The sequence below is a fragment of the Choloepus didactylus genome, chromosome 18 (assembly GCF_015220235.1).
Source record: "Choloepus didactylus isolate mChoDid1 chromosome 18, mChoDid1.pri, whole genome shotgun sequence".
NCBI classification, from domain to species: domain Eukaryota; kingdom Metazoa; phylum Chordata; class Mammalia; order Pilosa; family Megalonychidae; genus Choloepus; species Choloepus didactylus.
Window position 1 is genome coordinate 55,156,344 of NC_051324.1, and position 27,818 is coordinate 55,184,161.

At 39.6% G+C, this 27,818-nt stretch overlaps 1 protein-coding gene and 1 pseudogene across 8 annotated transcripts in view; both read left to right on the forward strand.

Moving 5' to 3' along the window:
* PITPNC1 (phosphatidylinositol transfer protein cytoplasmic 1) overlaps window positions 1-27,818 on the forward strand; it is a 270,335-nt gene that overhangs the window by 140,187 nt on the left and 102,330 nt on the right. For 7 of the 8 annotated variants that reach the window (XM_037809087.1, XM_037809088.1, XM_037809086.1 and 4 more), the window contains 2 exons: window positions 1,770-1,858; window positions 2,867-2,874. In XM_037809087.1, coding sequence (XP_037665015.1) covers window positions 1,770-1,858; window positions 2,867-2,874 — 97 coding nt within the window. Of the gene's footprint in view, window positions 1-1,769; window positions 1,859-2,866; window positions 2,875-27,105; window positions 27,328-27,818 lie in introns of those variants that run through there. The other variant, XM_037809092.1, reaches the window with a different exon arrangement.
* On the forward strand, window positions 15,702-17,686 carry LOC119513681 (annotated as a pseudogene).

A 27,818-nucleotide genomic window follows, 5' to 3' on the forward strand; every position in this document is an offset into this window, starting at 1 on the left:
AGTTTTGGAAATAGATAGTAGTGATGGTTGCAAAACACTGTGAATATAATTAATGCCACTGAATTGTACACATAAAAATGACAAATTCTGTTATATATATATATATATATATATAGAGAGAGAGAGAGAGAGAGAGAGCTGCAATAAAGCTTCTTTAAAAAGCACAAGACAACCACTTGCCTATGAGTAGAATCCATGTTTTCCTATGCTAACTGTCAGCATATTTCTCTGGGATATGGGGACAAACAGGTGGAAACCCAGGTGGTATTTTGGTTATGATCATTTCCCCACAAACAAGCCTGGTGGATTTTCCCACTCTTGAGGTCAGCACCAATTGCATTCAAACCTCAGTGACTGATAGAATAAACCGTCATCAAAAACTATAAAAGCTCCTGTCAGGGAGTAGCCCTGTCCATATGAGCAGTGTGACTGTAAGGTAAATGAGCAGTCACTGCAGAAAGGATTTTATAGGAGAAATTCTCCATTAGAGCAGCAAGAAGAATTACATGAATTATAAAACTGCTTCAGCTTACTTCTCATGACCCACCTGAGAGCACTTGCCTTCGTCTGACACTCATCCAACTTTGGGGGAGCTTTGATTTCCCCATTTGTTTTAAGCCTGATGAATAGCTCACCATTTTGGGTTAGATCCAGCCGGCCATTGAAAAATGCGTATTTTTCTATTAAAAAGCAGGGCCTGGATACCGTCAGAAATGAGTGAAACCATTTAAGAAGACATTTGAGATACACAGTGTTTTATAGCTCTGCTTATCATTTAAATTCCACCTACAGGGGGACTTTGGAATTTGGGGTTCTGTTAGCTTGATGTCACCCATTTCTTGGTGCTGTCAGCGTGGAATTCAAAACTGCTTCTTGATGGTCCTTGTCGCCAACATGCAGCCCTCAGTTGCTGAGCCTGCGTCATCTCTCTAGGTCCGATGTCTACTAGGACCAGAATGGGAACGTTAGCTATGGGCACCAAAATGATAACATCTGGAAAGACAGAGACCCCAGGATATAGCCCAGGGGGCAGGGTTGAAATCACACAGATATGTTTTAAGGGATATATGATATATATTTAAACATAATACTTAAGGAATTCTCTGGGCCAAGACTGTCCTGTAGGGTTTGCCTCTGAAGGAGAAACCAAAACAAAACTTACTTAGTATTTGGTTTACAGAAGATCTGGGCACGTGTGCCCTTGGGTTATCCTTGGTTTTGGGATTTGTTTTCTGCAAATGTCTGCCAAGGGCCCTGCTCCAGGGGAATGACTGTCATCAAGGGACTATGTTTTATTCCTCCTCGTATCCCCAAAGTTGATATTCCATTAAGCTAAAGCTGGGGACTAACATTTGCCTTGTCCCTCCATATTCATATTCCCCTTATACCACTTCCACCAAACTACTCCCCAGAGACCGAGCCCACGGCAAAGGCCAAGCTGGCCAAACGCTCCACCATGGCACCTTCCAGGCAGTTGATCCTCACGGCCTTTCAAATCAACTCAGAGAGACAGGCTTACAACCCTTACACCAGGCTATGCCTTCTGCCTTTACACATTTTAAGAGCACAGGACTATGCATAGAAAACAGCTATGGTCCTAAAGACCAGAGAGATGGGGAAGGGATGTCTGTGGAGAGAAGAGATGCCTCGGAATTCATCTCTTTTCTCTAGTAGTCAGTTTATCCAGAAAAAAACGTGGTAGCATGCTGAGGCTCTGAACAGACTCTAATTGTTTTTTATGTTTTTTTTTTCTCTTTCTTTCCCCTTAGCAAATTGCCTAGTTGGGCTAGAGCTGTTGTCCCCAAAATATTTTATGTTACAGAGAAGGCTTGGAACTATTATCCCTACACGATTACAGGTAAGTCCTTAGCCCAACCAGCATTTCACATGTAGTGAATGCAAGGATAAAAGTCAAATTTCACTGGTTTGGGGTTGATTATCCAAGCAGCGACTTTTTAGAGCCCCATAATATCTCTCTCTCCCTTGGCCTTGATGCTCTTAGATTATCAACCCTTTTCCTAACACTGAGATGTGAGGCTAGCAGGGAGTAGTGGGGTCAAGCCCAGCCATTCCATCTTCCTTCTTGGAATGATGGCACTAAGTGGCTCATGGAAATGAAATGCTTAGTGGCATTTCTAGGTATTTTATTATCCTTATTTCTCCCTGTTTCCACAATAATCTCCTAGTCATTGGGGGGGGGGTTGTTATTTATTTTGACTTGTTTGTTTTAAAATGCCCACCCCAAAGGAAAAAAAATCTGACTATAATTTGTATAAAAGAGTCTGTTGACTGTATCTGTCCCAAAATACTTCCTCTGCTATTGGATAGAATGGAGATCTTTAAGATAATTTTCCCTCCCACTTGGAGTAGCAACTGTCTATCCTGCACTAGAAACCGTGCCCCACGTATTTAGAAGGTCTAGTTTTTGCCCTCAAGCACACTAAAATTCAAGATCCCACTTCAACATCATCACAGCAAACTCTTTTTATTGATTTAAAAGCTGCTTTTCCACTTAAAATATTTTCTTTTTGGTTAATTAAATGCTCTATTGGAATTAATAGTCTTTAATCCTGTTTTTATAATGACAACTCATTGGCTTTTAATTAGCTACAAACTCATAGGCTAATTGAATCTTGTCTTCTTTTTCCTATCTGCCCAACCACAAAAATATCATGTGAAAGGGTTTCAAGAGCAAACATGGAAAGTTAAATTTTTGGAAGATTTCTTTACTACATTTTTGGTAATTGTAATTCACCAGTATTTGTTAGTTCTGTGGTTTTATACTGCATGTAACATATAAGCATGGTCTATTTCATTTGTCTCTCTTTTTCTTTTCCCTCTTCTCCAAATGAACATCTGGGATCAGAATATACAGTAAGTATCATTTAATTATTTTTAAATATTCAGTCTAAGATCAGTGGAATAAGTGGAACTTCCCTTTTACTGCCCTTCTTATCAATGCAGTAAAAAACAATAATTCAGAATCAGAGGTATTTAAATGAGGCTCTTACATGGTTATATATAATGCAAGAACTTGAGTGCTCTTATTTGTTCAAGAATATGAATGTTAAAGTGCTTTGATACTCACTTTACATAATTAACTTCTGCCTTTAAATAGCTTGACTGCTTTATTTGTGATAGTTCATGGTAACTGAAGAGCAGTTTCTAGAAACATGGTATTAAAGAGATGAGGATAGTTATTGATAGAAGGTGGGGCTTTCACTCAAAGGCTGTGGCCCAATCCTTTATTGGACAACTTTGTTGACTGGGAAGATACATGTGAAATTATTTTGCTCAGAGCTCTGTATTGAACAGTCTCTGAGGCTTGATGAAAACCATTTGATTTCTTCCTATCCTAATATCCTCTAGAGTCATCACTTAACACTAAAAAATGGGGGGGATGCTATAATATCATTGTGTTGTGGTATTTTCTTTTGGGTCATTACACCCAGTGGCCACAAGGTCAAACTATATAATAACAAGAAAACAGTTAACTTAGTTGTGACAGAGTTGAGTTGTTGGTCTTTATCAAAAATGCCAAAGGAAAGGGAGAGAGAGCGAGAGAAAAATGGAGGACAATCACTCATTATATTTCTGGCATGACCATGGTACCTGGCACGTGGTAAGTGCTCAGAAAATTGTAATTGAATTATAGAACAAATGTTTAATTAGTAGATAGACAGATGGACAACTAAGCCAACTGATATAAGTGTCACAGGCTTTGGAATCACATGGGTCTGGTTTTCTTTCGGCTCTGCCACTTACTGGCTGAAATTCCTAAGTCAGTGGCTTCCAGTTGCCTATTCATAACTGCCAGTTGCCAGTCCATGACTACATTCTCACCTGTCCTCAGCAAAATTTTTAAAAAATGAGAATAATATTGAAAGTTTTCTCCATAAAATTATATTTATTCCATTTGAAAGACTGTTTGTGATTACCTCCCTCATACTTGGCTATTAAATATCTTTTCTTTTGTGAAATGATAAGAATATATATAGTATTTTTTCCCCAATGTCCCTAATTTGGGGTTGGAGGAGGCAGTTCTGTGGCAAAATACAAATTTTAAATTTTACAATTTGGGGACCCACTGATCAAGAAAAGCAGCTTAACTTGTATAAACCTTAGTTTCCTCACCTCTAAAATCAAGGAAATCCCTCTTTTACAGAGCTATTAGAAGGATTCAGTGTTCTAATGCAGGGATTGGCAAAATTTTCCTGTAAAGGGTCATGTAGTAAATATTTTCTGCTCTGTGAGCTGTACAGTCCATCCCTTCAAAAGCACCCATAGACAACACATAAACAAATGACGTGATCATATTTGCCCAGGCAACAGGCAGAATTTTACCCCTGGGCTATAGTTTGCCAACCCTAATGTAATGTATAGAAAGCTGTTAGCACAGCGCTTATACTTGGCAGGCAATTAAATGGTTCCCCACCAACATCACCTCCATGTTCCACTGCTTCTAGTAATTGCACAATGGGCAAGAGGGAGACTTAGGATCCATTGAATCCTTCCTCCTGTACCCATTAGTGGAGACACAGTCACTTCTCTTTAAGCCTCCACTTCCTTATCTGTAAGTGGGGAGGACAGTAATGATGATCTCATAAGGATGATGGGAAGATTATATTAAATAATTCCATGTGAACTCTTATCCTAGTACTTAGCACATGGTAAATAATAAATGTTCATTGTCATTACATTTTATGCAATGTTAGAAGTCACCACCATCAAAATGGAAGTTCTATAGGCTAATAAGTGGACATGTATCTTAGTGCTCTTCATTGCAGACCTGGGCCCAGTTATTAGACTGGAAGGTACTAATTATCTAGGATATTATTTGATTTCATTGATATCTTATCCTATCCCACTTCTCCCTTCCCTGAAAGTCTGTGCTTTGACTTTTCATTTGAAACGTAATTAATAATTATATGGACAAGACACTTCTTGTCCAGAATACTATGTAAAGGCAGTATTTGTTTGGGGAGCCTTAGAATTAAGTCACCTTGACTTGACCCAAAACCAGTGGCACTTATTCTCTGAATTAAGTCACCTTGACTTGACCCAAAACCAATGGCACTTACTCTCCATAAGCTCATGGCAGTACAATGAAATGTGAGAGTAGGTAAACGTTAACAGAGAAATGAAAGCTAAAAAAGCTTATGTGACATTGTGTTCATTTGTTAAGAATTAATGAATTAAAATGCTGAGGTTCTGGAAAGAGAAAGCAACGGAATGAAAACAACAGTTCTTGACAAAGCCACTCCCCTGGGGACGCACAGTCCTTGGGACAGGCCTCCAGTGGAAGCGTTCCAGGCCAGCCTCCGTTGCCGTGAGCGGCGGTGCCTGCGCTGATCTCTGTGCAGGGTACAGAGGATTTCTGAAAGGCTCGTGGCCTTTTAATGCTGCCAAGCCTCTGCCCCAGAGTCCTCCTGCAGTTCTAATCACACAGTTCAGACTTTTAAAGGAACACAAGTTATTTTATTTCTGTTTGAGAAAATTTGGGGACAAGTCATTTACAAAGGAAGTTAGTTGTAGCGTATGTTTCACAACCACCCCTTTCTCTTTTACTCAGTTGTTACTCAGTCTCTTCTAGGCTCTCATCATTCTACCCCCATTTTTGCCCGTTCTTCCCCAATTCCATCCTTTGAGTCACCGTATTTCACATTTAGGTTACTGGTCATGTATTAAGCACCAATGATGTGCAGAAAAGCATCATGCTCAAAGACATCACTGAGCAATAATTTCTGCCTTTTGGGGAGTCATAATCTAGTGGGCAATAGCAAGATATTCCAGTCAACACCCGGGATTCATCAGCAATTCATGGGGCTTTCTTGAGGCAAGATGGGCAGGCTGTCACTGGACCTGCCCTCTGGGATCAGTGAAGGTTCAGACCAGAGGGCAGAATGAAGCATTCAGGATGTGGCACTGAGAAATGCAACAAGACAAGAAACTACCTTATGAGAGGAAGCCCCCTGGCCTCTAGATTGGGGCCTGGAGTTTCAGTTTTTGGGCACCATTGGCTGTAGTCTCCCGTCGGGGGTGGTGGGGTGCAGGCGAGAGCAGGGCACAGCAATCTTAGGCCTGATGCTCAATTATAAGGTGCTGGGAATTTAAGGTTGCCAGCTTTGGCAAACAAAAATACAGGCTACCTGATTAAATTTGAATTTCAGATAAACAATAAATAATTTTTCACTATCAGTATGTCCCAAATAGTGCATGGGATATACTTATACTAAAAGATTATTCGTCTTACATTTTGTCTGGCAACCCTATGGGAGGAGCTGTGGCAATGAGGCAGAAATGGCCTCAGAGACTAAAGCATTTTGTCAGGTTATGAAGACGAGGGCACACTGGTGGGCCAAGGGGAGGGGAGGGGAGCATTTGACTTGGAAAACTGTCCCATCCTGGACATGCCACATTGACACTGAGGGCAATCAAATGCCCTGTCGGAACAACTTAAGTACTTCCTGCCTCAGTATTGGCTCGGAAAGTGATATGGATGAAGGGGAGCAGAGCTGGGAAAATCAAGTGGGACCAAGTGAATACATAACTCTCAGTATTTCAAGGAAGATCTGTGCTGGTATAGTTGAAGCACAAACTGAGTGTTGTGAAAAGGAGAGAGAAATTCTGCTAGGAATATGGGAAGATTTTTAGAGAAGGTGGGGTTTCACCTGGATCCCAAGGAAGAGAAGAGGCCCCACTTGCAGACACAAAGCCTGCTTTTTCGAGGCCAGGTGGGCAAACGATGTGCCTGGACCAGAGGTGCCTGGACATGTGGCAGAGGCCAGGTTGTGGCAGCTTTGAAAGTCAAGTTGAGGACTGGATTTAAATCTTGGTAGGGAAGTGATGTTGTTCCTGGCTGGTTCGCTTTTATTTCCCATCCCAAATATAGGCCAACTTTTCTTTTCGCCTCTGCTGTGGCTGGGGATCAGTATCACTCTCTTTTTGGCTCCAGGTGTACCCCTTCAGGCTGCAGTATTCATTTTAAAGTTGCCCATCCCGTGACCCAGACAGAACCACATTCTCACACTCCCTGCCCACGGTGGCTGTGGTGGAGGAACCCACCCTTTGTTCTGCCTCCAGCCATTGAGGACAGATGCTTTCAATTGCCTTCATCTTTTTTCTTGTTTTAAATGCTTTTTAATTGACCTATTTATCCCCTGATCCTTTAATCCTAAATGCCTCTTTCTGATCTCTTTTCCAAGTTCCATATTTCCCATTCTACACCCAAAAGCAAAACTCCCCAGTGGCAAACTCCCAACTCGGAACAACATGGGTTACCCTCCCTCAGCCTGGTGTTTCTTCTGATTGCACCAGCACAGAGCAGTGGTACCTTTACCCTAGGGTGGCCCTAAATCTCATATCTGGCTACCCATCCCATCACGGAGACCTCATACTGCCCTCCTTTGTGACAAAACCCAGCCAAGAGAACTTTCTATATAGGGTCATTTAGGTTTCAAAATTATCACAGTTATCAAGACATAAAAGCTTTTTCCATCACTGTGAGTGACTGTGTGTGTATTTAGGATTAGGGAGAAATGCCATTTGCCCAGGAAGTGGAAAAATATCTTTAGCTTGGTTATAGGAAAAAAGTCTTAATTCTACAATAAACAAAGAACAACACAGTGGCAATTTTCCAGAGGACAGACCATCCAACCAGTACTTCAAAACCCTGCAGGTTCTTCTGAAGTTTGTAAAGTCACAAAGGAAGGTGCCTGCGGAGACTGGCTGCCTTCCAAAGCTGCTTTTGTTTTTCTAGGGCTATAAAAAGTCAGTGCTTGAGTTGGAACATAGCTCAGCATCACCAATTCAGCCTGGTAGAAGGAAGGAAAAAGAATTTTCTTCTCATTTGTAAGAAGTTGAAGACCTAGGTTATAGTAAGTTGGTAACAGTGACGTAGAATATACAGTCTGTATATATTTTTGCTGCCATGGCCCATCCTCCTCCTCCCCAAACATCTTTCAGGTGGAATCCACAGAAGAGGCAATGCCAAATGGGAAGCACCTTTCTGTAAAGGATAGAATGCACAATTAGTTAAAATGGGTAGCTGTTACTCAAGGAGCAAAAGCAGTAGTAGGCTGTCCAGTGTTATCCAACATTTTAATTATTTAGATGGAAGCGATGGAAAAAGAAAACTGGTGATAGTAACTGACCAGGGAGAAGGAAATGACTTTTTAATGAGAACCTCAAATGGTATTGAAACAAAACAAAAGATGGGTTTGTTCAGGGTTGCTTGGGTGAAGTGGTGAAGAGAGTAAAGGCCACTCACAGATGAGAATCGATCATCTGTCACCCAAGGTGAACTTGGTTTATCTTCACAGATTAACAATAGGGAGATTGAGGTATTTTTCTGAAAGCAACTAGCTGTCCTGGATGGGAATTTAACTTCCAATCTTGGCCTTTTCAGCTTCCCCAATAATTGAAAGAGCTTGTGGGTGCTTTATAGACTGTGGGTATAGACTGAAGACTTTCATCTCTCTCAAGCCCTCCCTCCCTTCTTTATTGTTTTATAACTTTTTGTTTTGAAATACTGTCAAACTTACAGGCTGGTTTCAAAAATAATACAAAACCCACACAGAGAACTCCAACACATCCTTTCCCCCCATCCCCAGATACTCATATCCACCAATTTTAAAATTTGGCCACATTTGCTGTATCATTCTATCAATCCATCTGTCTGTCTGCCTACCTGCCTATCTATTTATCAAACCATTTTCTGAACACACTTGAGTGTAGGTTGTATACTTGAACAATTAATACCACCATATGCATTTTCTGCAAACAAGGATATTCACTTACGTAACTACCTTAAATGCAGTAATAAAGTTCAAAATTTAGCATTGATATAAAGCTCTCAATCTGTGTTCCAAGTTTTGCATATGTCTCAATAATGTCCCTTTGGACCTTTTATCCTACCTTCTAGATCCCATCCACGATCATGTATTACATTTAATTGTTACTCTCTCTTCAGTTGCTCTTTCTCTCCTTTTTTTTAAATTGTGGGAATATATATACAACATAAACTTTTCCATCTCAACCACTCCCAAGCATATCATTCAATGGGATTATCATGTTCACTATACTGCAGTAACCTCACCCACCATCTTCCATTATTTATAGTTACCATAGGGCTTCCATTTAACATTCTAAATCTATAACAATTTTGTTTGCTTTGATACCAACTTAACTTCAAGAGTACAGACCATGTTCCTATCCCTGGACTTTATGTACTTCTTGCAACAATTACATGTTTATACATTACAAGTCCAAAACCACTGTTTTATCATTGCATTTTATGCACTTGCCTTTTTTTTTAAATTCAATTTTATTGAGATATTCACATACCATACAATCATCCATGGTGTACAATCAACTGTTCACAGTACCATCTTATAATTGTGCATTCATCACCCCAATCTATCTTTGAACATTTTCCTTACACCAGAATGAATCAGAAAAAGAATAAAAAATAAAAATAAAAAAAGAACACCCAAATCACTCCCCCACAATCCCACCCTATTTTTCATTTACTTTTTGTCCCCATTTTTCTACTCATCCATCCATACACTGGATAAAGGGAGTGCAGTCCACAGGGTTTTCACAATCACACTGTCACCCCTTGTAAGCTACATTGTTATACAGTTGTCTTCAAGAGTCAAGGCTACTGAGTTGGAGTTTGGTAGTTTCAAGTATTTACTTCTGGCTGTTCCAATATATCAAAACCTAAAAATTGTTATCTATATAGTGCTTAAGAATGTCCACCAGAGTGACCTCTTGACTCCATTTGAAATTTCTCAGCCACTGAAGCTTTATTTCATTTCATTTCTCATCTCCCTTTTGGTCAAGAAGATGTTCTCAACCCCATGATGCTGGGTCCAGATTCATCCCTGGGAGTCATATCCTGTGTTGCCAGGGAAATTTGCATCTCTGGGAGTCAGGTCCCACATAGAGGGGAGGGCAGTGAGGTCACCCACCAAGGTGGCTTAGTTAGAGAGAGAGGGCCACATCTGAGCAACAAAGAGGCACTCAGGGAGACTCCTAGGCACAATTATAAGCAGGTTTAGCCTCTCCTTGCAGCAGCAAGCTTCATAGGGGCAAGCCCCAAGACAGAGGGCTCAGCACATCAAGCCATCAGTCCCCAATGTTTGTGAGAACATCAGCAACAATCCAGGTGAGGAAGTCCAATACCTCTGCATCCTCCCGCAGCTGTTCCGGAGGGCCCTGAATATATACTTTTATTCTCCACCCAAATTACTTTAGGATGTGTTGCTATTTCATTCTAATCTATACAAACCTACCATAGCTCACTTGCTATTCAAAGTTCCACGTAATTGTAGTGTTTGAACAAACTGACTGTAGAAGTTATATTGTTTAGAAAATATAGATCCTACACCAAATAAACATCTCTTCCCTTGGTCTCACATGAAAGTTGAAGTTTTAACACACAGTCAGTTTCAACCTTTACCCTTTGGCCTGATTTGCTCTAGTCTTAACCAGATCTGCTCTATTCATATCTCTAATTGAAGTCTGGGCTCTTTTTCAGCATTTTTTTTTTTTTTTAACAGTTCCTGTATGCATTAATGCTGATATTCATATCTGCTGAGCTCTAGCTGTGAGTTTCAGGTGTAACAAGATACCCAATGTTCCAGAGACCAATCAGGTTATATACTAAGGGATCAACATTTCAGAGTTTGGAGATAGCCATTACAATTCAGGAATAGATTGGACTGCTGTAAGAGCTTACAATCGAGGGACCATTACAATAATCATTTTCCTGTTAGGTTGTGCTCTAAGATTCAATTCTGAGTTTACGCATTGTAGTTAGTCCATATTGGTGAGGCATTATAGTGTTTGTCTTTGTTTCTGGTGTACTTCACTCAACATGCTGTCTGCAGGATCCATTCACCTCCTTGTGTGTCTCACAGCTTCACTCCTTCTCGTAGTTGCTCAATATTCCATTGTATGCACACACCACAGTTCACCATTCTGTTCCTCAGTGTACCCTTAGGTCACCTCCACCCATTGCAAATCATTAATACTGCCTCCATAAACATCGATGTATGCACTTGCCTTTTAGATCCTGTAGGAAGTAAAAAGTAGAGTTACAAACCAAAAATAAAGTAGTAGTGGCATTTATATTTGCCCATGTCGTTACCCTTACCAGAGATCTATTTCTTCATGCGGCTCCACTCTATTGTCAGTTGTCCTTTCCTTTCAACCTGCAGAACTCTCTTTAGCATCTCTTGTGGGGCCGATCTATTGGTGACAAGCTCACTCAGCTTTTGTTTATCTGGGAATGTCTTAATCTCTCCCTCATTTCTGAAAGACAGTTTTGCTGAATATAGAACTCTTGTTTGGCAATTTTTTGCTCTCAGCACTTTAAAATGTCACCCCACTGCCTTCTTCATGATTTCTAATAAGAAATCTGCACTTAATCTTATTGAAACTCCCTTGTACATGACATGCTGCTTCTCTCTTGAGGCTTTCAGAATTCTGTCTTTTTCTTTGGTGTTTGATTATTTGATTAAAAAATGCCATTTTGTGTTCAGAAATAGATTGTGGTGTTGAACACATAACTATATGATCATACTGTGAACAGTTGATTGTATACCATAGATGATTGTATGGTATGTGAATATATTTCAATAAAACTGAATTAAAAACAAGCAAACAAACAAAAAAAACTAATGACAAAGAAAGTAATTTTGAGGCCTGTAAACCCCTTGGAAAACTGCTTCGTAGGATTTCAGAATAATGTGTGCAACTTCTTGAAGATGGCCGAGCTCAATATTTGCATGTCCTATGCTCTCTTTGTGACATTTCCCTTACTTATAGGTATATTTCCCTAAATCTTTTGATCAACGTATCAGGTAAAGCAAAGAAAACACTATGGTAGAAGTGAAGTGCAAGTTAAAAAAGAATAATAAAACTTACTGTAATCACCATGTTGAGAGACTATAAAATAAACTGAAATAACAAATGAAAAAAAATGCCATTTTGTGGGTCTATTTGGGTTTTCCTGTTTGGAGTTTGTTGAACATCTGTATGTTCATGTCTTTTGTTAAATTTGGGACATTTTTAGCCATTATTTCTTTAAATATTCTCTCTGCCCTTTTCTCTCTTTCTTCTCCTTCTGGGACTCCAATGATGCATATTGTAATGTCTGATGGTGTCCCACAGGTTCACTTTTCTTCTTTCTTTCTTCTTTTTGCTTCTCAGACTGGATGATTTCAATTGTCTTATCTTGAAGTTCTCTGATGTTTTCTTCTACTAACTCCAATCTGCTGTTGATCCCCTCCAAGGAATTTTTAATTTCTGTTACTGTGGTCTTCAGCTCTATTATATGCCTTTTCATAATCACCATACCTCTATTGACATTCTCATTATGTTCATCCATCATTTTCCTGATTTCCTTTAGTTCTTTGTCCTTTTTTTCCCTTAGCTTTTTAAGACTATTTAGGACCTTTTTTTTTTTTTTTTTTTTTTTTAAGTCTTTGTCTGGTATGTCCCAGATCTGGTCCTCCTCATTGATGGTTTTTTTTTTTTTTTTTTTTTTTGGCTCTTTAGCATTTATTAGTTACATACATCTTTTATCATTGATGGTTTTTAATGCCTTAATCTGCTTCTTTGCCTGGGCCATTGCTTCCTGTCTCTTTGTGTGTTTTGTAAGCTTTTTATTGAAACTTGAACATTTTGGCATTTTAATGTATTATCACTGAAATATAGTCTCTGAGGCATCTGTTCCTTAAGCTTGCATCCAGCTAGTGTTACCACTGAGTTTTCCTTGAATACCAGAAGCTAACAGACAAAAATAAGAAGAAAAAGGAAACGCCTTTCTCCATTTTTGCAGATTGACCTGTGCAAGTGCTCTCCTTGAGGGTTTATCCATACAATGAGTTGGAAAGATAACTCCAGACCAAATTGTAGAGGCTTCCCTGATCTTTTCTACAGGTGTCTTGTCTTGGGAACATGGGTTTGGTCCTAGGAATTCCCCCTTTAAATGGGTAGGAATGTCCCCTCTTCCCTAGGAAAGTTTCTTTATGGTTCCAGGCACTGCACTGTACGTCCTACAGTCAGCAGTCCCTTGCCCCAGGCAGCACAATTTGACTGCTCACCCGCAGTGTTCTGTAGGAGAGCTCTGTGAGCAACCTTCCACACACGGGACATGTTCTGAGACAGCAAGTCCCTCAGGCCACCACTAGACAGATTGAGCCAGACAGTCAAGCACCAGGGCTGCTCTGTTCCCTCCAGAACCAGGTCCAGGGATCTGTATCGGGAGCACAACTGGCTCTGCACTGCCTCTCTCCCTTCTTAAGCCTCCTCCTCCCCCAGCTTCCACTACATTGCAGCCAAAAAGTAGTAGAAGCCTCTAAATTACATAACTAGGAAAGTAGGTACAAATCCAGGGAAGAATAAGTTTATTATACCAGTACTCTGGGATTGGTCTTGTTTAGAAGGAAATTGGAGAACAATCTAGCCATCTCGACTACTATGTAAACTAAGATAATTAAGTACCCTAAGTGTTCCTCCTTTGGGGTCATGAAAACTTGACCCCAAAGGTGGGAGTAAGTTGGTTAGGAAGTAACTTTTATCGTCATATCACAATGAACCTTGAATATCCAAGGAGGTACATAATTTATGTGGGCATGGGGAAGTATCCCTCGTTTAGAAATGGGGGCCCTGTGAGTTGGGATATGTTAGGGACCAGGCCAAAGAAACAGGCCTTCAGTTGTGGTGGGGGGAGGGAGCTAATGAGCAAGGCAATGATTAGGCACAGGTCAGAAGAAGACTTTCACAGAGAAGACGAAGTCAGCGGAGACGTGAGTCTTGGTGTAAGACTAGTGTTATGAGTATTCAGTCAGAATGACCAAGTTCAGAAATCTCCAGGGTGTGAGAGAATTTATGTGGACGCAGTTCAGAACCATATATAACTATCATTTAAGACGGTGCACATTTAAGTAAGGGAAGGACTGGGTTATACAGATATCTTTATTGCAGGGCATCTCAGAACCTTTACTATTCTAACATATATTGTGAGTCTCAAAAGGGAGCTGTGGTATGCAACACTTCTCACACTTATTTAACCATGGATTTTGCAAGGCCAGTCTTCTAAAACAGAGGAATTCCAGAAGCTTCTGTCAGATCAGGTCCATAATTGGCCCGTGAATCAATTCTGTTAGGGTAAAATATTTTTTCTCTTAAATTTCGGTGGGCTAATATGTTGCCTGAAGATTACTATTACACAAACACCGAAGTTTTTGAAGAATACCTCACAGCAATGAAATATTTTTTTTTTTTAGGATCTAGTAAAACAGAACCCATAGGTGCCTTTTTTAAAAAATAATTTCAAACATATAGGACAGTTGCAAATACAATACAAACCCCATACAGAGAACTCCAACCCTCCCCACCCCCAGATATCTGTATCTACCAGTTTTACATTTTGCTACCTTTGTAGTACCTTCCTTTCTCTTTCCTTCCTTCCTTCCTTCCTTCCTTCCTTCCTTCCTTCCTCTCCCTCCCTTCCTCCCTCCCTCCCCCTCTCTCTTTTTTTCAACGATATCATCTTTCTATCAATTATCTATCTACCATTTATCATCTTCTGAACATTTGAGAGCAGGTTGCATATATCATACTCCTTGAACTCATAATACTTCATATACATTTTCTATGAACAAGTATATTAACTTATGTCATTAACTTAACTGCAGTTAATTTAAGAAAATTCATATGGATATAAAGCTTAAATTCTATATTCCAATTTTCCTTATGCCCCTTTTGAGCTTTGCTCCTCCATTCTTAGATCCACTCCAGTATCATATGTTGCATTGATTGGCATTAACTCTTAATTAACTCTTTTTTTAATTAACTGTATCAAAAAAAATTTTTTAAAGGTATATAATAAAAAAACATTTCAAACAAACCATAATAAGGGAATCAGAAAAAGCCAACTAACCTAAAATAACTGCTTTACTTCCAACATGTTCCTACTCTACCCCAAGAAAATAACCTAATATAGCAAAATTTCTGTGAACTTGTTCCTACCATACCCATCAGAAATTAACAAACCATGGTCATTCCTGGGCATTCCCAAAATGTTAAATTTACCCACGATAGCTTATCTGTTCTTATTGGGTTATCGTTTCCCCTTCATTAATTGCTCTCTATCTCTAGTTCCCCTACATTCTACATTATAAACCATTTATTTTAGGAGTGTGTTGTTTAACATCCAGGTGTTTGTGAATTTTCTAAGTCTCTGATGGTTATTGACTTCTAATTGTATTCCATTGTGGTCAGAGAATGTGCTTTGAATAATTTCAATTTTTTAAAATTTATGGAGGCTTGTTTTATGTCCCAGCATATGGTCTATTCTGGAGAAAGTTCCATGACCACTAGAGAAGAAATGTGTATCCTGGTGATTTGGGATGTGATGTTCTATGTATGTCTGTTAAATCAAATTCATTTATCAGATTGTTATGGTTTTCAGTTTCCTTACTGGTCTTCTGTCTGGTTGATCTATCTATAGGAGAGAGTGATGTGTTGAAGTCTCCCACAATTATTGTGGAAACATCAATTGCATCCTTTAGTTTTGCCAGTGTTTGTCTCATGTATTTTGTGGCACCATGATTGGGTGCATAAACATTTTTTTTTTTAATTCAGTTTTATTGAAATACATTCACACATCATACAATCATCCATGATATGCAATCCACTGTCCACAGTATGATAACATAGTTATGCGTTCATCACCACAATCTATCTCTGAACATTTTCCTTACATCAGAAAGAACCAGAACAAGAATAAAATATAAAAGTGAAGGGCCAGTCTCTATGGGGCCGCTCGTGGCCGCACGTCACCGCACTCCCGGCACGTCACGCCGGCTCGACGCTCCCGGTACAAAGTAAAAATCATTGTTTCTTCTCTGGAGGGTGAACATTTATAGAATTGATTTCAAGGATCTGGTAACATGGCAAAAGATGCCAGTCTAATAGAAGCCAATGGAGAACTAAAAGTCTTTATAGACCAGAATCTTAGTCCTGGAAAAGGTGTGGTATCATTAGTAGCTGTTCATCCTTCGACAGTAAACACCCTTGGAAAGCAACTCTTGCCAAAAACCTTTGGACAGTCCAATGTCAACATTGCACAGCAAGTGGAAACGCAACAGAAAAGGAGAGAAGAATGGCAAGGGCCTGAGGCATTTTTCAATGAAGGTTTGTGAGAAGGTTCAGCGGAAAGGAACCACTTCCTATAACGAAGTGGCAGATGAACTGGTCGCGGAGTTCAGTGCTGCTGATAACCATATTTTACCAAATGAATCAGCTTATGACCAGAAGAATATAAGACGACGAGTCTATGATGCCTTAAATGTCTTAATGGCCATGAACATTATCTCTAAGGAGAAGAAAGAAATCAAATGGATTGGTCTGCCTACAAACTCGGCTCAGGAATGTCAGAATTTAGAGGTAGAGAGACAGAGAAGACTTGAAAGAATAAAACAGAAACAGTCTCAACTTCAAGAACTTATTCTACAGCAAATTGCTTTCAAGAATTTGGTGCAGAGAAACCGCCAAGCAGAGCAGCAAGCGAACCGGCCCCCTCCCTCCAACTCCGTCATCCACCTCCCATTCATCATCGTGAACACCAGCAAGAAGACCGTGATCGACTGCAGTATTTCTAACGACAAATTTGAGTATCTGTTTAATTTTGACAACACGTTTGAAATCCATGATGACATAGAAGTATTAAAGCGAATGGGAATGGCTTGTGGATTAGAATCAGGAAGCTGTTCTGCCGAAGACCTTAAAATGGCAAGAAGTTTGGTACCTAAAGCTCTGGAACCTTATGTGACAGAAATGGCTCAGGGATCAATCAGCGGTGTATTTGTCACATCATCAGGTTCAACTTCAAATGGCACAAGGCTTTCTGCCAGTGACTTGACCAACGGTGCAGATGGGACATTGGCCACAAGTTCCAGCGGGTCTCAGTACAGCGGCTCCAGGGTGGAGACGCCCGTGTCTTATGTCGGGGAAGATGATGATGACGACGATGACTTTAATGAAAATGATGATGAAGACTGATTTTCTTGGCTTGTAGACTCCCCTTCCCCCTTCAAATTCAGCTTCAGGAAAAAATTGTTAGGGAAGAGAAACTTTTGTTTTTTTAATGTGAGTTTTTCTCTTTTCTTTTTGGCCTACTCCCAAGAAGATATTGGTAAGCTATTGACTTTAGATACGCACCTCCAATAAGCAAGCAAGGATGTTTTTTTGTAGGATTTTTTAAAATGTGGTGTGGATGTGTGTTTTGACACCAGTGTGCTGATGCAGAGTCTTTATTTACTTCTTAGGATTTTGTGTTTTCATTTTCTAATTTTTTTTTTTTAATTCAGAGTTCATTTTTGCCCCCTTAACAATTCTGCTGAGTTTGCTGAAGAAATTGTACATCATCCACATCAATGACAATAAAATGCTATCCTTTTGTGGAAAATGGTACACTGAATGCCCATTTATTTGCAGTGTGTTTTGAATGGTGCCACTAACCAATGGATAGCAAGATGACATAGCAAGTTTTTATTTTATTAAATCATGCAGTGTCCAAAGAACCAAGCAAAATAGCAAAGCTCTACTTTTTTAAACATTAAGCGCCATAAATTTTATTATGCCTTTATTTTCCCTTAAATTATCTAAACTATTGTAATTCCATCAAGCTTATACTTTTTTTTTTTGCTCTATTTTGTAGCAAATTACAAAGGTTTTTTGTTTGTTTTTGTTTTTGTTTGTTTGATAAAAGTTTATTGCCATGCTGGTGCAGCTATATAAACTATCTTGAAGGCTTGGAATGGTTTATTGCTTATGGTAAAATTTGCCTGATTTCTTACAGGTAACGTTTGGAAACTTTTTATTATATAGTTGTTTACATACTTATAAGTCTATCATTTAAAGACATGTACTGAAACAAATGTTGTATTTGTTTCGTAAGCATCTTCCTGTAATCTATTATAAAGTTGAAATTAAATATAGAGAATGTTAAAAAAATATATATATATATAAAAGTGAAAAAAAAAACACCCAAATCATCCCTCCATCCCACCCCATTTGTCCTTCAGTTTTTATCCCCATTTTTCTACTCATCCATACACTAGATAAAGGGGGTGTGATCCACAAGGTCTTCAAAATCACACTGTCACCCCTTGTAATCTACATTATTATATAATTGTCTTCAGGAGTCCAGGCTGCTGGGTTGGAGTTTGGTAGTGTCAGGTATTTACTTCTAGCTATTCCAATACATTAAAGCCTAAGAGGTGTTATCTATATAGTGCATAAGAATGTCCACCAGAGTGACCTCTCGACTCCATTTGGAATCTCTCAGCCACTGAAACCATTTCGTCTCATTTTGCATCCCCCTTTTGGTCAAGAAGATACTCTCAGTCCCACGATGCCGGGTCTACATTCATCCCCGGGAGTCATACTCTGCGTTGCCAGGGAGATTTACACCCCTGGGAGTTGGGTCCCACGTAGGGGGGAGGGCAGCGAGTTCACCTGTCGAGATGGCTCAGTTAGAGAGAGAGAGGGCCACATCTGAGCAACAAAGAGGTACTCAGGGGGAGACTCTTAGGCACCATTACATACAACTTTAGACTCTCCTTTGTGGTAATGAGCTTCATAAGGGCAAGGTCCCATGCTCAAGGGCTCAGCACATCAAACCACCAGTCCCAATGTTTGTGACAACATACGCTAGGGGATCAGCATCTCAAAGTTTAGAGATAGGCCTTACAATTCAGGGATAGAGTTAACTGCTGTAAGAGCTTACAATCTAGGTACTATTACAATTATTGTGTCCACGTTAGGCTATGTTCTAAGATTCAATTCTGAGTTTACACATTGTAGTTAGTCCATATTGGTGAGGCATCATTGCTCTCACCATGTTTTCTCCAACACTTTTACTCCTTTATATATATTTTCCTACAATTTTATAGACTTATATTCACATACCATACATTTATCCACAGTGTACAATCAGTTGTTCATGGTATCATCATAAAGTTGTACATTTATCACTACAATCAGCATTTGAACATACTGATTACTACAAGAAAAATTGCTTGTTTTTTTTTTTTTTTAGCAATAAGAAAAAATGTTAAAAAGAAAAATAACATGTCATACAATACAATATACTACTAAGGACAGCAAATAACACCCCTACCAAGAATCCCATATTACTCCCCTATATCCCTTTCTCATATACATGGGTGCATAAACATTTATGATTGTTATTTCTTCTTATTGAATTGTTCCTTTTATTCTTACGGAGTGGCCTTCTTTGTCTCTCTTAACATCCTTGCATTTATAGTCTATTTTATCTGAGATTAGTATTGCTACTCCTGCTTTCTTTTGGCTGTAGCTTGCATGAAATATTTTTTCCATCCTTTTACTTGCAATTGCTTTGTGTTGTTGTGTCTAAGATGAGTCTCTTGTATGCAACATATTGGTGGTTCATATTTTTTGATCCATCCTGCCAATCTATATCTTTTAATTGGGGAGTTTAATCCATTTACATTCAATGTTATTACTGTGAAGGCATTTCTTGAATCAGCCATCCTATCCTTTGGTTTATGTTTGTCAGATATATTTTTTCGCCTCTCTCTCTTAATGAACCAATATTGAATCTCTTTAGTACTGAACCTTTCTCCATCTCTCTCTCTCCTTTCTTTGTTTCTCTGTCAGTAGAGTTCCCTTTAGTATCTCAAGTAGGGCAGGTCTTTTATTAGCAAAATCTCTCAGCATTTGTTTGTGAAAAATTTAAGCTCTCTCTCAAATTTGAAGGAGAGCTTTGCTGGATAAAGTATTCTTGGTTGGAATTTTTCTCTCTCAGAATTTTAGATATGTCATGCCACTGCCTTCTTTCCTCCATGGTGGCCGCTGAGTAGTCACTACTTAGTCTTATGTTGTTTCCTTTGTATGTGGTGAATTGCCTTTCTCTTGCTGCTTTCAGAACTTGCTCCTTCTCTTCAGTGTTTGACAGTCTGATCAGAATATGTCTTGGAGTGGGTTTATTTGGATTTATTCTATTTGGAGTTTGCTGGGCATTTATGCTTTGTGTATTTATATTGTGTAGAAGGTTTGGGAAGTTTTCCCCAACAATTTCTTTGAATACACTTTCTAGACCTATAACCTTCTCTTCCCCTTCTGGGACACCAATGAGTCTTATATTTGGACATTTTATTTTATCTGTCATATCCCTGAAGTCCATTTCAGTTTTTTTTATTTTTCCCCATTCTTTCTTTTGTTCTTTCATTTTCCGTTCTGTGGTCCTTGAGGTCGCTGATTCGTTGTTCAGCTTCCACTAGTCTTGTACTATGAGTATCCAGAATCTTTTTAATTTGGTCACCAGTTTCTTTAATTTCCATAAGATCATCTATTTTTTTATTTACTCTTGCAATTTCTTCCTTATGCTCTTCTAGGGTCTTCTTCATGCTCTTCTAGGGTCTTCTTCATGTCCTTTATATCCTGTGCCATGCTCTTCTTCATGTCCTTTATATCCTGTGCCATGCTCTTGTTGTTTGTCTTTAGTTCTTTGATTAATTGCTCCAAGTACTGTGTCTCCTCTGATCTTTTGATTTGGGTGTTTGGGTTTGGCTTAGCCATATCATCTGGTTTTGTCATATGCTTTAAAATTTTCTGTTGTTTTTGGCCTCTTGGCATTTGCTTTACTTGATAGGGTTCTTTTAGGATATGTAGAATTATTCAAGGATGAATCTCTAATTTGTCAGATCTACAGCTTGGTGATGTACACTTTCTCTAACTAACCAGCAGATGGCGTCCGCGAGTCACCTATTCCCCTCAAGTCAGTTCTCTTCAACTTTGTCTTTGTGGTTGTGGGGGTCTGATTCTTGTGGGGTCCAACTGGAGCACCAAGTTTGGGTGTGTTGTTGGTGCTGTCCGCCCTGAATGTGGGGCATGTGTCTGAGCAGTTAGGGAGGCAGGGCAGCTTTAATAATCAAACCTCCCAGGTGTTCCTGGAGTTTTAAGGCTGTCGCAAGAGTCTAAACCTTCATTTCATTCTCATCACAGATTGTTTCTGCCACTGACCCACAAGTCCTTGGTATTGGCGTATGGTCCCTAGGATTTCCGAGTGGGTCCCTCTCCCACGCCGTGCCCTTGTAGGGCCTCTGCTGAGGGAAGGTTGTGCTACGTCACAAGTGCATGCCATCCCTCAAGGGAAGTTCTGGGCCGCCAGGCCGTGTAGGTGCGTTCCCAGCCTGCTGTAAGGATGGCTGTAGGAGCGTGTTAATTTCTCCCTTTTCACACAGCTCCACCTTCCCAGCTCCAGGACAATTAGCTGTGGGTGCACGAAAGGCTATTGTCCACACTTGATATTGTGGCGTGTGCGCGTGTTGTTGGAAACACTTCCTGTCACACTGGGTTTTTTGGCACGGCTCTGGGCTGTGGCTCTGGCGCCAGGCAGGAGCATTCCCAGCCCGCCAGGAAGATGACTTCAAGGGGTGTGGTTTTTTTTCTCCTTTTGGCTCACCCCTGCCTTCCTCGCTCTGAGACAGTTAGCAGCCAGTGCACAAAAGGCTATCTTCCACACCAGATATTGAGGCATTCACACAGCCCATTCCTGCTGCACTTCACTGTGCAATTCTCACTGCTATATCTGCAGTTGCTTTTGGGTTTTTTAAAAAAAGAACTAGTCTGCCTCCAAATGCCAACCCTCAGTTTCCCCACACCACCGCATGGCTGCTGGATATTCAGCAGCTTACTCACTCATTTCAGAACACAGACTCCCGGTTTTACCAAGTTCACGGTCCCTGTGGTTTTAGCAGACCTTGTCCAGCTGGTGCATCACTGGAACTGGTGTTCTGGGTCACTTTCTGGCTTTTATCTAGTATTTTTCACGGAGGTGTTGTTTTGCCCTGTTTCTCCTAGCCACCATCTTAGGTTCTCTCCTAAGTGCCTTTTTAAGCAAAGTCCATTGTCAGGCCGTATGGCAAAGGCAGCAGTGCCTTGGGATGACAGAGAATTTGTGTGTTCTGATTTGTTTGATTTAGACAATGAACTTGTGGGACAGGTGAACCAGTAGCAAACCAGCTTATTCACAGACATGGTGTTATCTGTGTACAGACTGGAGTTCATCTCCGCATCTCAGCAACCCAGTCAGTTAGTGTCTGGTGAAACGCTAGCCTGGGAACAGCCAGGGCTGTCTGTCCAGCTTTTGCCATTTCCATTTGCTCTAGCTGTTCCCAAGCTCTTCTTTGTACTTCAGAAAAAATTATTTCAGCCGTTTTGGTGCGGAGAGAGCAGAAGATAAAGCATGCTTCTCTATGATAACCTAACATTTTTAAATTGGAGTTGTTTTTTTTTTAACACCACTCAAAATGACTTAATATTCATTGCAAAGGTTCATTTACATTACAAAGGGCAATCACCAAAGAAAAGTATTTGTTTAAAGAATTGTTTTCTGTTTTTGAGGTTTTTTTTAATTAGAGAAGCAGTAGGTTTACAGAGAAACCACACATAAAATACAGTTTCTATATACCCGCCTGTTATTAACACTTTGCATTAATTTGGTAAATTTGTTACATTTGATGAAAGAACATTTTTATAATTTTACTTTTAACTATAATCTCTAATCTACATTAGGGTTCCCTGTTTGTGTTGTACAGTCCTACTTTTTCTTTTTTAATTTTTATTTTGGTAGCATATATACAACCTAAAATTTCCCCTTTTAACCACATTCAAATATATATTTCAGTGCTGTTAATTTGATAGAAGAATTTACTAAGAAATTTTCCTTTCCACTTTGTTTTCTGTTTTCCATGAACTTGTGTTATTGAAAATTTCATTTCTCTTCTACAGTTTCTTAATGCCTATCAAGTTGTGTTCAGTTCAAGTTGGCAACATCAAAATAATACAACTGGAAGGGTTCTGTGGGCAGATTTCTTTCTGTAAAAATAAACCACATAGAACTATGAATATACTACAAAAGCAAACTTCAACGATAAAACAAAGTGAAGGTAAAATTTCCCTTATGTTTCTTGACCTTTCTGATCACTAAAGATACTCTGAACTACCTGATACTATATATCTTTACCATCTAGATAAATGTTGCCATGAAAATTCTTTTCAGTTCAGAATTTTAACATTGATTTTGTGGAAATTTTTATCAGTGAGTTTTTGTTTTTGTTTTTAGTAAGCGATTTGCCTAGTTGGTTTCAAGGGGCAATTCTTACAGTTTTTAACTGAGAAGGTCTGGAATCTCAATGTTTCCTACCTAGCCATATGCCTGCCTACAGGTGGGAAGTCACTCTGATTCATTCCCATCTCTTTTATTTAGAGACCATTCATTTTCATCCATGTGGTCTGCCTGTCTCTTTAAATTCATGTCGTGCCTTCTTTGTGCGTAGCTATCTATATTCACAAGCGTCCTCTACTTGCTTCTGAATTGACAGGACCAGCCCTAGACTGATTCTGAATTTGGTTTTGCTGCTTGATTTTCATAGAAGCCCCAGTAGCAAAGCATCCCTCCCATTAGGAAACATACTTTCATTCATGTATTCTGCTCCTTCTCCCTCCTGCCCTTGCTTCTCCAGTGAGTTGCTGTTACTCAGCTTGTCAGAGGACGCAAAGAGCCTCCATCAATGAATGAACTAATGAATGAACAGAAACATTAGTGTACGGTGCGGGCTGGTGAGAGACAGCAGAGAGTCTGACGTTCATTTCCTTGCTGTGGGCTGGAAAACCATCAGCTGTTTTCCTGCTACATTTCAATGCTCTGCTCTTCCACCCTCATTTCTCTTTCAGGTCCCCTGCTTTTCTTGTCCACATTTTTGTTCATATACAGCATGTAGCCGGGAAGTCACTCTGAATTATTCTCATCTCTATTATTTACATGCAGTTCCTTTTCTCCCCCTCTGTCTCTTTGCTCTATTTTTAAAGTTCTACTTTTTTTTTTTCCTCTACTTATATTCCTCTTCTTACTTTTTTGGAACTATCCTTCTTTGCAAAATTTTCACCAATTGCCCTGTCACTATCACCTCCCACCATATCTGGGTACATGGCCCTCAGAACCCACTTCAGAAAAGAAAGCCAAAATAGCCCCCCCTCCTTATTTCCTTTGCATCATTTCCCTGAATGATGACTGAGATTCTGGGTACATGGGGGCCAGCTGGGCATACATCTCAGAATTGGTGTGTGCGCTACAGATCTTCTGTGCACACAAAGCAAAGCTAGTATATTGCCTTTCAACTGTGGGGCAGAGTTTCAGTCAAATTGGAAGGATAAAACCCTTCTGGTGGAGAATAAAGAATATTGAAAGGAGTTTAATGTCAAGGTGTCTCCCAAGTGCTTCTGTATACAGCTTCACCACCCACAGTCCCCTCTTTTACAAACAACACAGGCTTCTCTCATTTACTTTCTAGTAGCTCCAGCCCCAGGAACCCAGAAGATAATAAATCCTAAACTCTGGACCTGATTGCAGTAGCACTGTGGAACATTCCAGACATATGTCTCCTACTGGTGAAAGGTGGAAACTTTTGGTAATTCAGCTTAATTAATGATCTCATCTTGAGCTGAAATTTCAGATATGGTCTTGGAGTACATTTAATATGATAATACAGAATGTAGTACCAGAGAATTGATGCTGTCTTCAGGGGAACACCATTAGAGAGAAGGTCAAGTCTATATAGAGGTCAGTGTTCACTGATAGCAGAGAATACATGTTGCTTGGAGTCCAAACAAGATGGCAAGGGAGGCATTGAGTTCCAGATAAAAGCTCAAAGGAAAAGATCTTTTAAAAACCTATAAATCCTTCATCTACCCTATACCAGCTCTCAACTCTTTAACTTTCTTGATTCTGAGCCCTCTTGATTCTGAGTCTGGTAACCAGGAATAAAGCGTGAGTTATCGTTCTGAATGTTCTTCTCAATCAGTAGTTTTCAAACTGTTCTTATCTTGGTCCAAGAGTTTCCACAGGCATGCCTCCATGGCCACCACATCCGTGCATAATATTTTACGTGGAGAAAGAGCCTGAAAGCCATTTAAAAAGTAAGAGAACTTTTGGAAAATCTCTTGACTTACTTTAAGAAAACAGTTACGTGGGAAATCAATGAAGTGTCTATTTACTTTTTTATTGGATTTGAATTTTTTCCTGCTTTCTGAAAAAGTAGGTATTTGTAAAATTCAAGCGTTGTAAAATATATCACATACATTTGAACTTCAAGGGCCCGACAATTACCCCTACTCTCCTCCATGAGAATATTTTAGTGTCTATTCCTCCATTTTTTTCTGAGCACATACTATCATCCTTCTTTTTTCCTTTTTTTTTTTTTTTACAAAAAATGGGATCAACCTGTTTCATACTTTGCTTTTTAGTTCTTTATGGCATACAATTGTATGAGTCCACCACAATGTATTTAACCAATTTCTTACTGATGGACTTTGGGTTTGTTTCTAGGTTTTGATAGGACCAACCGTGCAGTAATGAGCATCATCACTCCCAGAGAGTTCACATCCCTCCTTGAGTTCTGGGCAGGGTTTCAAGAGCACTTCCACAGAAGCAATTAACCCAAGCCATTGACTCTGAACTCCTTCTTTGAAAAGTATTGTGTTGTAATGGTATGAGGATATTTTGGCATTTAAAGGAACAGCACTGTAAACTTTTTAAATGAATAATTTTCTCCCCAGTTTATCTTTTTTGGGCAACTCTTGTTTTTCACACTTTGATTTTGTTTAAAGCAGGGCAGGCACATCTATCATTTGAATCTGTCATTTGGCAGAGGCACACACAAATTTCCTCTGCCCTCAGTGGCCACAGGACATGCTGAGAAGCAAAGCCAGTGCCAAGGCTTTCAGCCTTTGCTGCACTTGAACACGTGTGTGCTTTACTGATACTCAAGAGGCAGCATGACATGGGAGTCACAAATGCAGGCTTCGTTGCCAGACAGCCTGGGTTGAATCTCAATTCCACTCAGTAATAGCTGTGTGACTTAGGTCATACTACTTGACATTTTCGAGCCTTTATTTCCTCATCTGTAAAATGGGAGTGATAATAGGACATAACCAGTGTTGTTGTTTAAGAGTTAATCAGTTAATAGATGGATTCATATATATTAGATTCTTAGAACAATGCCTGAAGATAGTAAGTACAGTATAAATACTATTGTTATTATTACCTCAGTATGAGGGCATATCTGTTTGCCCCTGACTGGAACTGACCGTGTTTACCTTGGATCATCATTTTGAACCAAAGATACTCCAACACTTTCCGGGGCTAAGAAACACCCGGGCAAGAAAAAGCATTGGCAAGGATTTGAAGAAACTGGAACCTTCATATGCTGCTGGTGGGGATATAAGGTGATGCAGTCACTTTAAGGAACTCTTCGGCAGTTCCTCAAAAGGTTAAACATAGAGTTACCATATGACCCAGCGATTCCACTCCCAAGTATACACCCAAGAGAAATGAAAGCATCCAACCACACAACAACTTGAGCTCAAATATTCATAGCAGCATTATTCTTAATAGCCAAAAGGTGGGAACAACCCAAATGTCCATCAATGGATATATGGATAAACAAAATATGGTCTATCCAAACACTGGAATATTGTTCAGCCATAAAAAAGGAATGAGGTACTGATGCATGTTATAGCATGGATGAACTTTGAAAACATTATGCTAGGTGGAGAAAGCCAAACACAGAAGACCACATATTGTGTGGTTCCATTTATATGGAATGTTCAGAATAGACAAATCTATAGAGACAGAAAGTGGTTGCCCAGGGCTGAGGACAGGGGCAGGTTGGCAGGAATGGGAGTGACTGCTCATGGGTACAAGATTTCTTCTTTGAGTTAATGAAAATGTATTAAAATTAGATTATGGTGATACTTGCACAACTCTGTGACTATACTAAAAACCACTGACCTGTACACTTTAAATGGGTGCAGTATATGATTATGTGAATTAAAGAGAACAGCTCCTGCGCTTAGGGGTTGGCGCCAGTGGAATCTGTTTTTAATCAGTCCATCAGATGAAGCAATGATCATTAAGTAGATTTTAGGAATACATTGTTAGAGAGCTTATTACTTTTTATGATGCAAACTGGCATAGGGCAAGATTAATACCTTTTTGCTTACATTTTTACTCTAGGCTGGTACTGTGAGAATATAGCATCCTTTGATGGCAATAATAATGATCATCAAAACAAATGGTGAATGTTCTTCCAGAAGTTCTGCCATTCCATGCTTCTGAAATGCCGACAGCCTAAAGAGCCCCAGTATCTTCTGCCTTGTGCCATGTTCTCTGCAGCCACCATCCCCTCTTTCTCTATGAAGGTGTGTAGACTGCAGTCAGGGTCTCCAGCACCACCCAGAAACTGGCTATGAAGCTCCCCCATGTGTTTGATCCTTTTTCTCTATGACTTTGCCTTGCTTACCTTTTTTAAGTGTTCCTTATTGCCATGGCAACCCTAATCAATCACTGGACTAAAAATAGCTGTTTCATTTTTCCAAAGGATGTCTGTAGTGAATTGAAAATTCAGCTCTGCTGTGCATTTTGCATATGCTGCTTTCGTTTCCAACACTGAACCTGGGAGCACTTGTGTCTGGAAATTATTCTTGCAGAGGCCCAGGTACCTCGCTTGTGTTTCCTGGCATTTTTCTTCCCAACTGCAGATCCTCTACCCCCAATCACTTCCAAAAGATATGAGTATATGCATTTAAATGTGCAATAAAGAACCAACACTTCTCTGCACATGCAGTTTTAGGTGCTTGCTGGAGATTTTATAGGTACCAGATGATACATTTACAATGAGAGGTTCATCCCG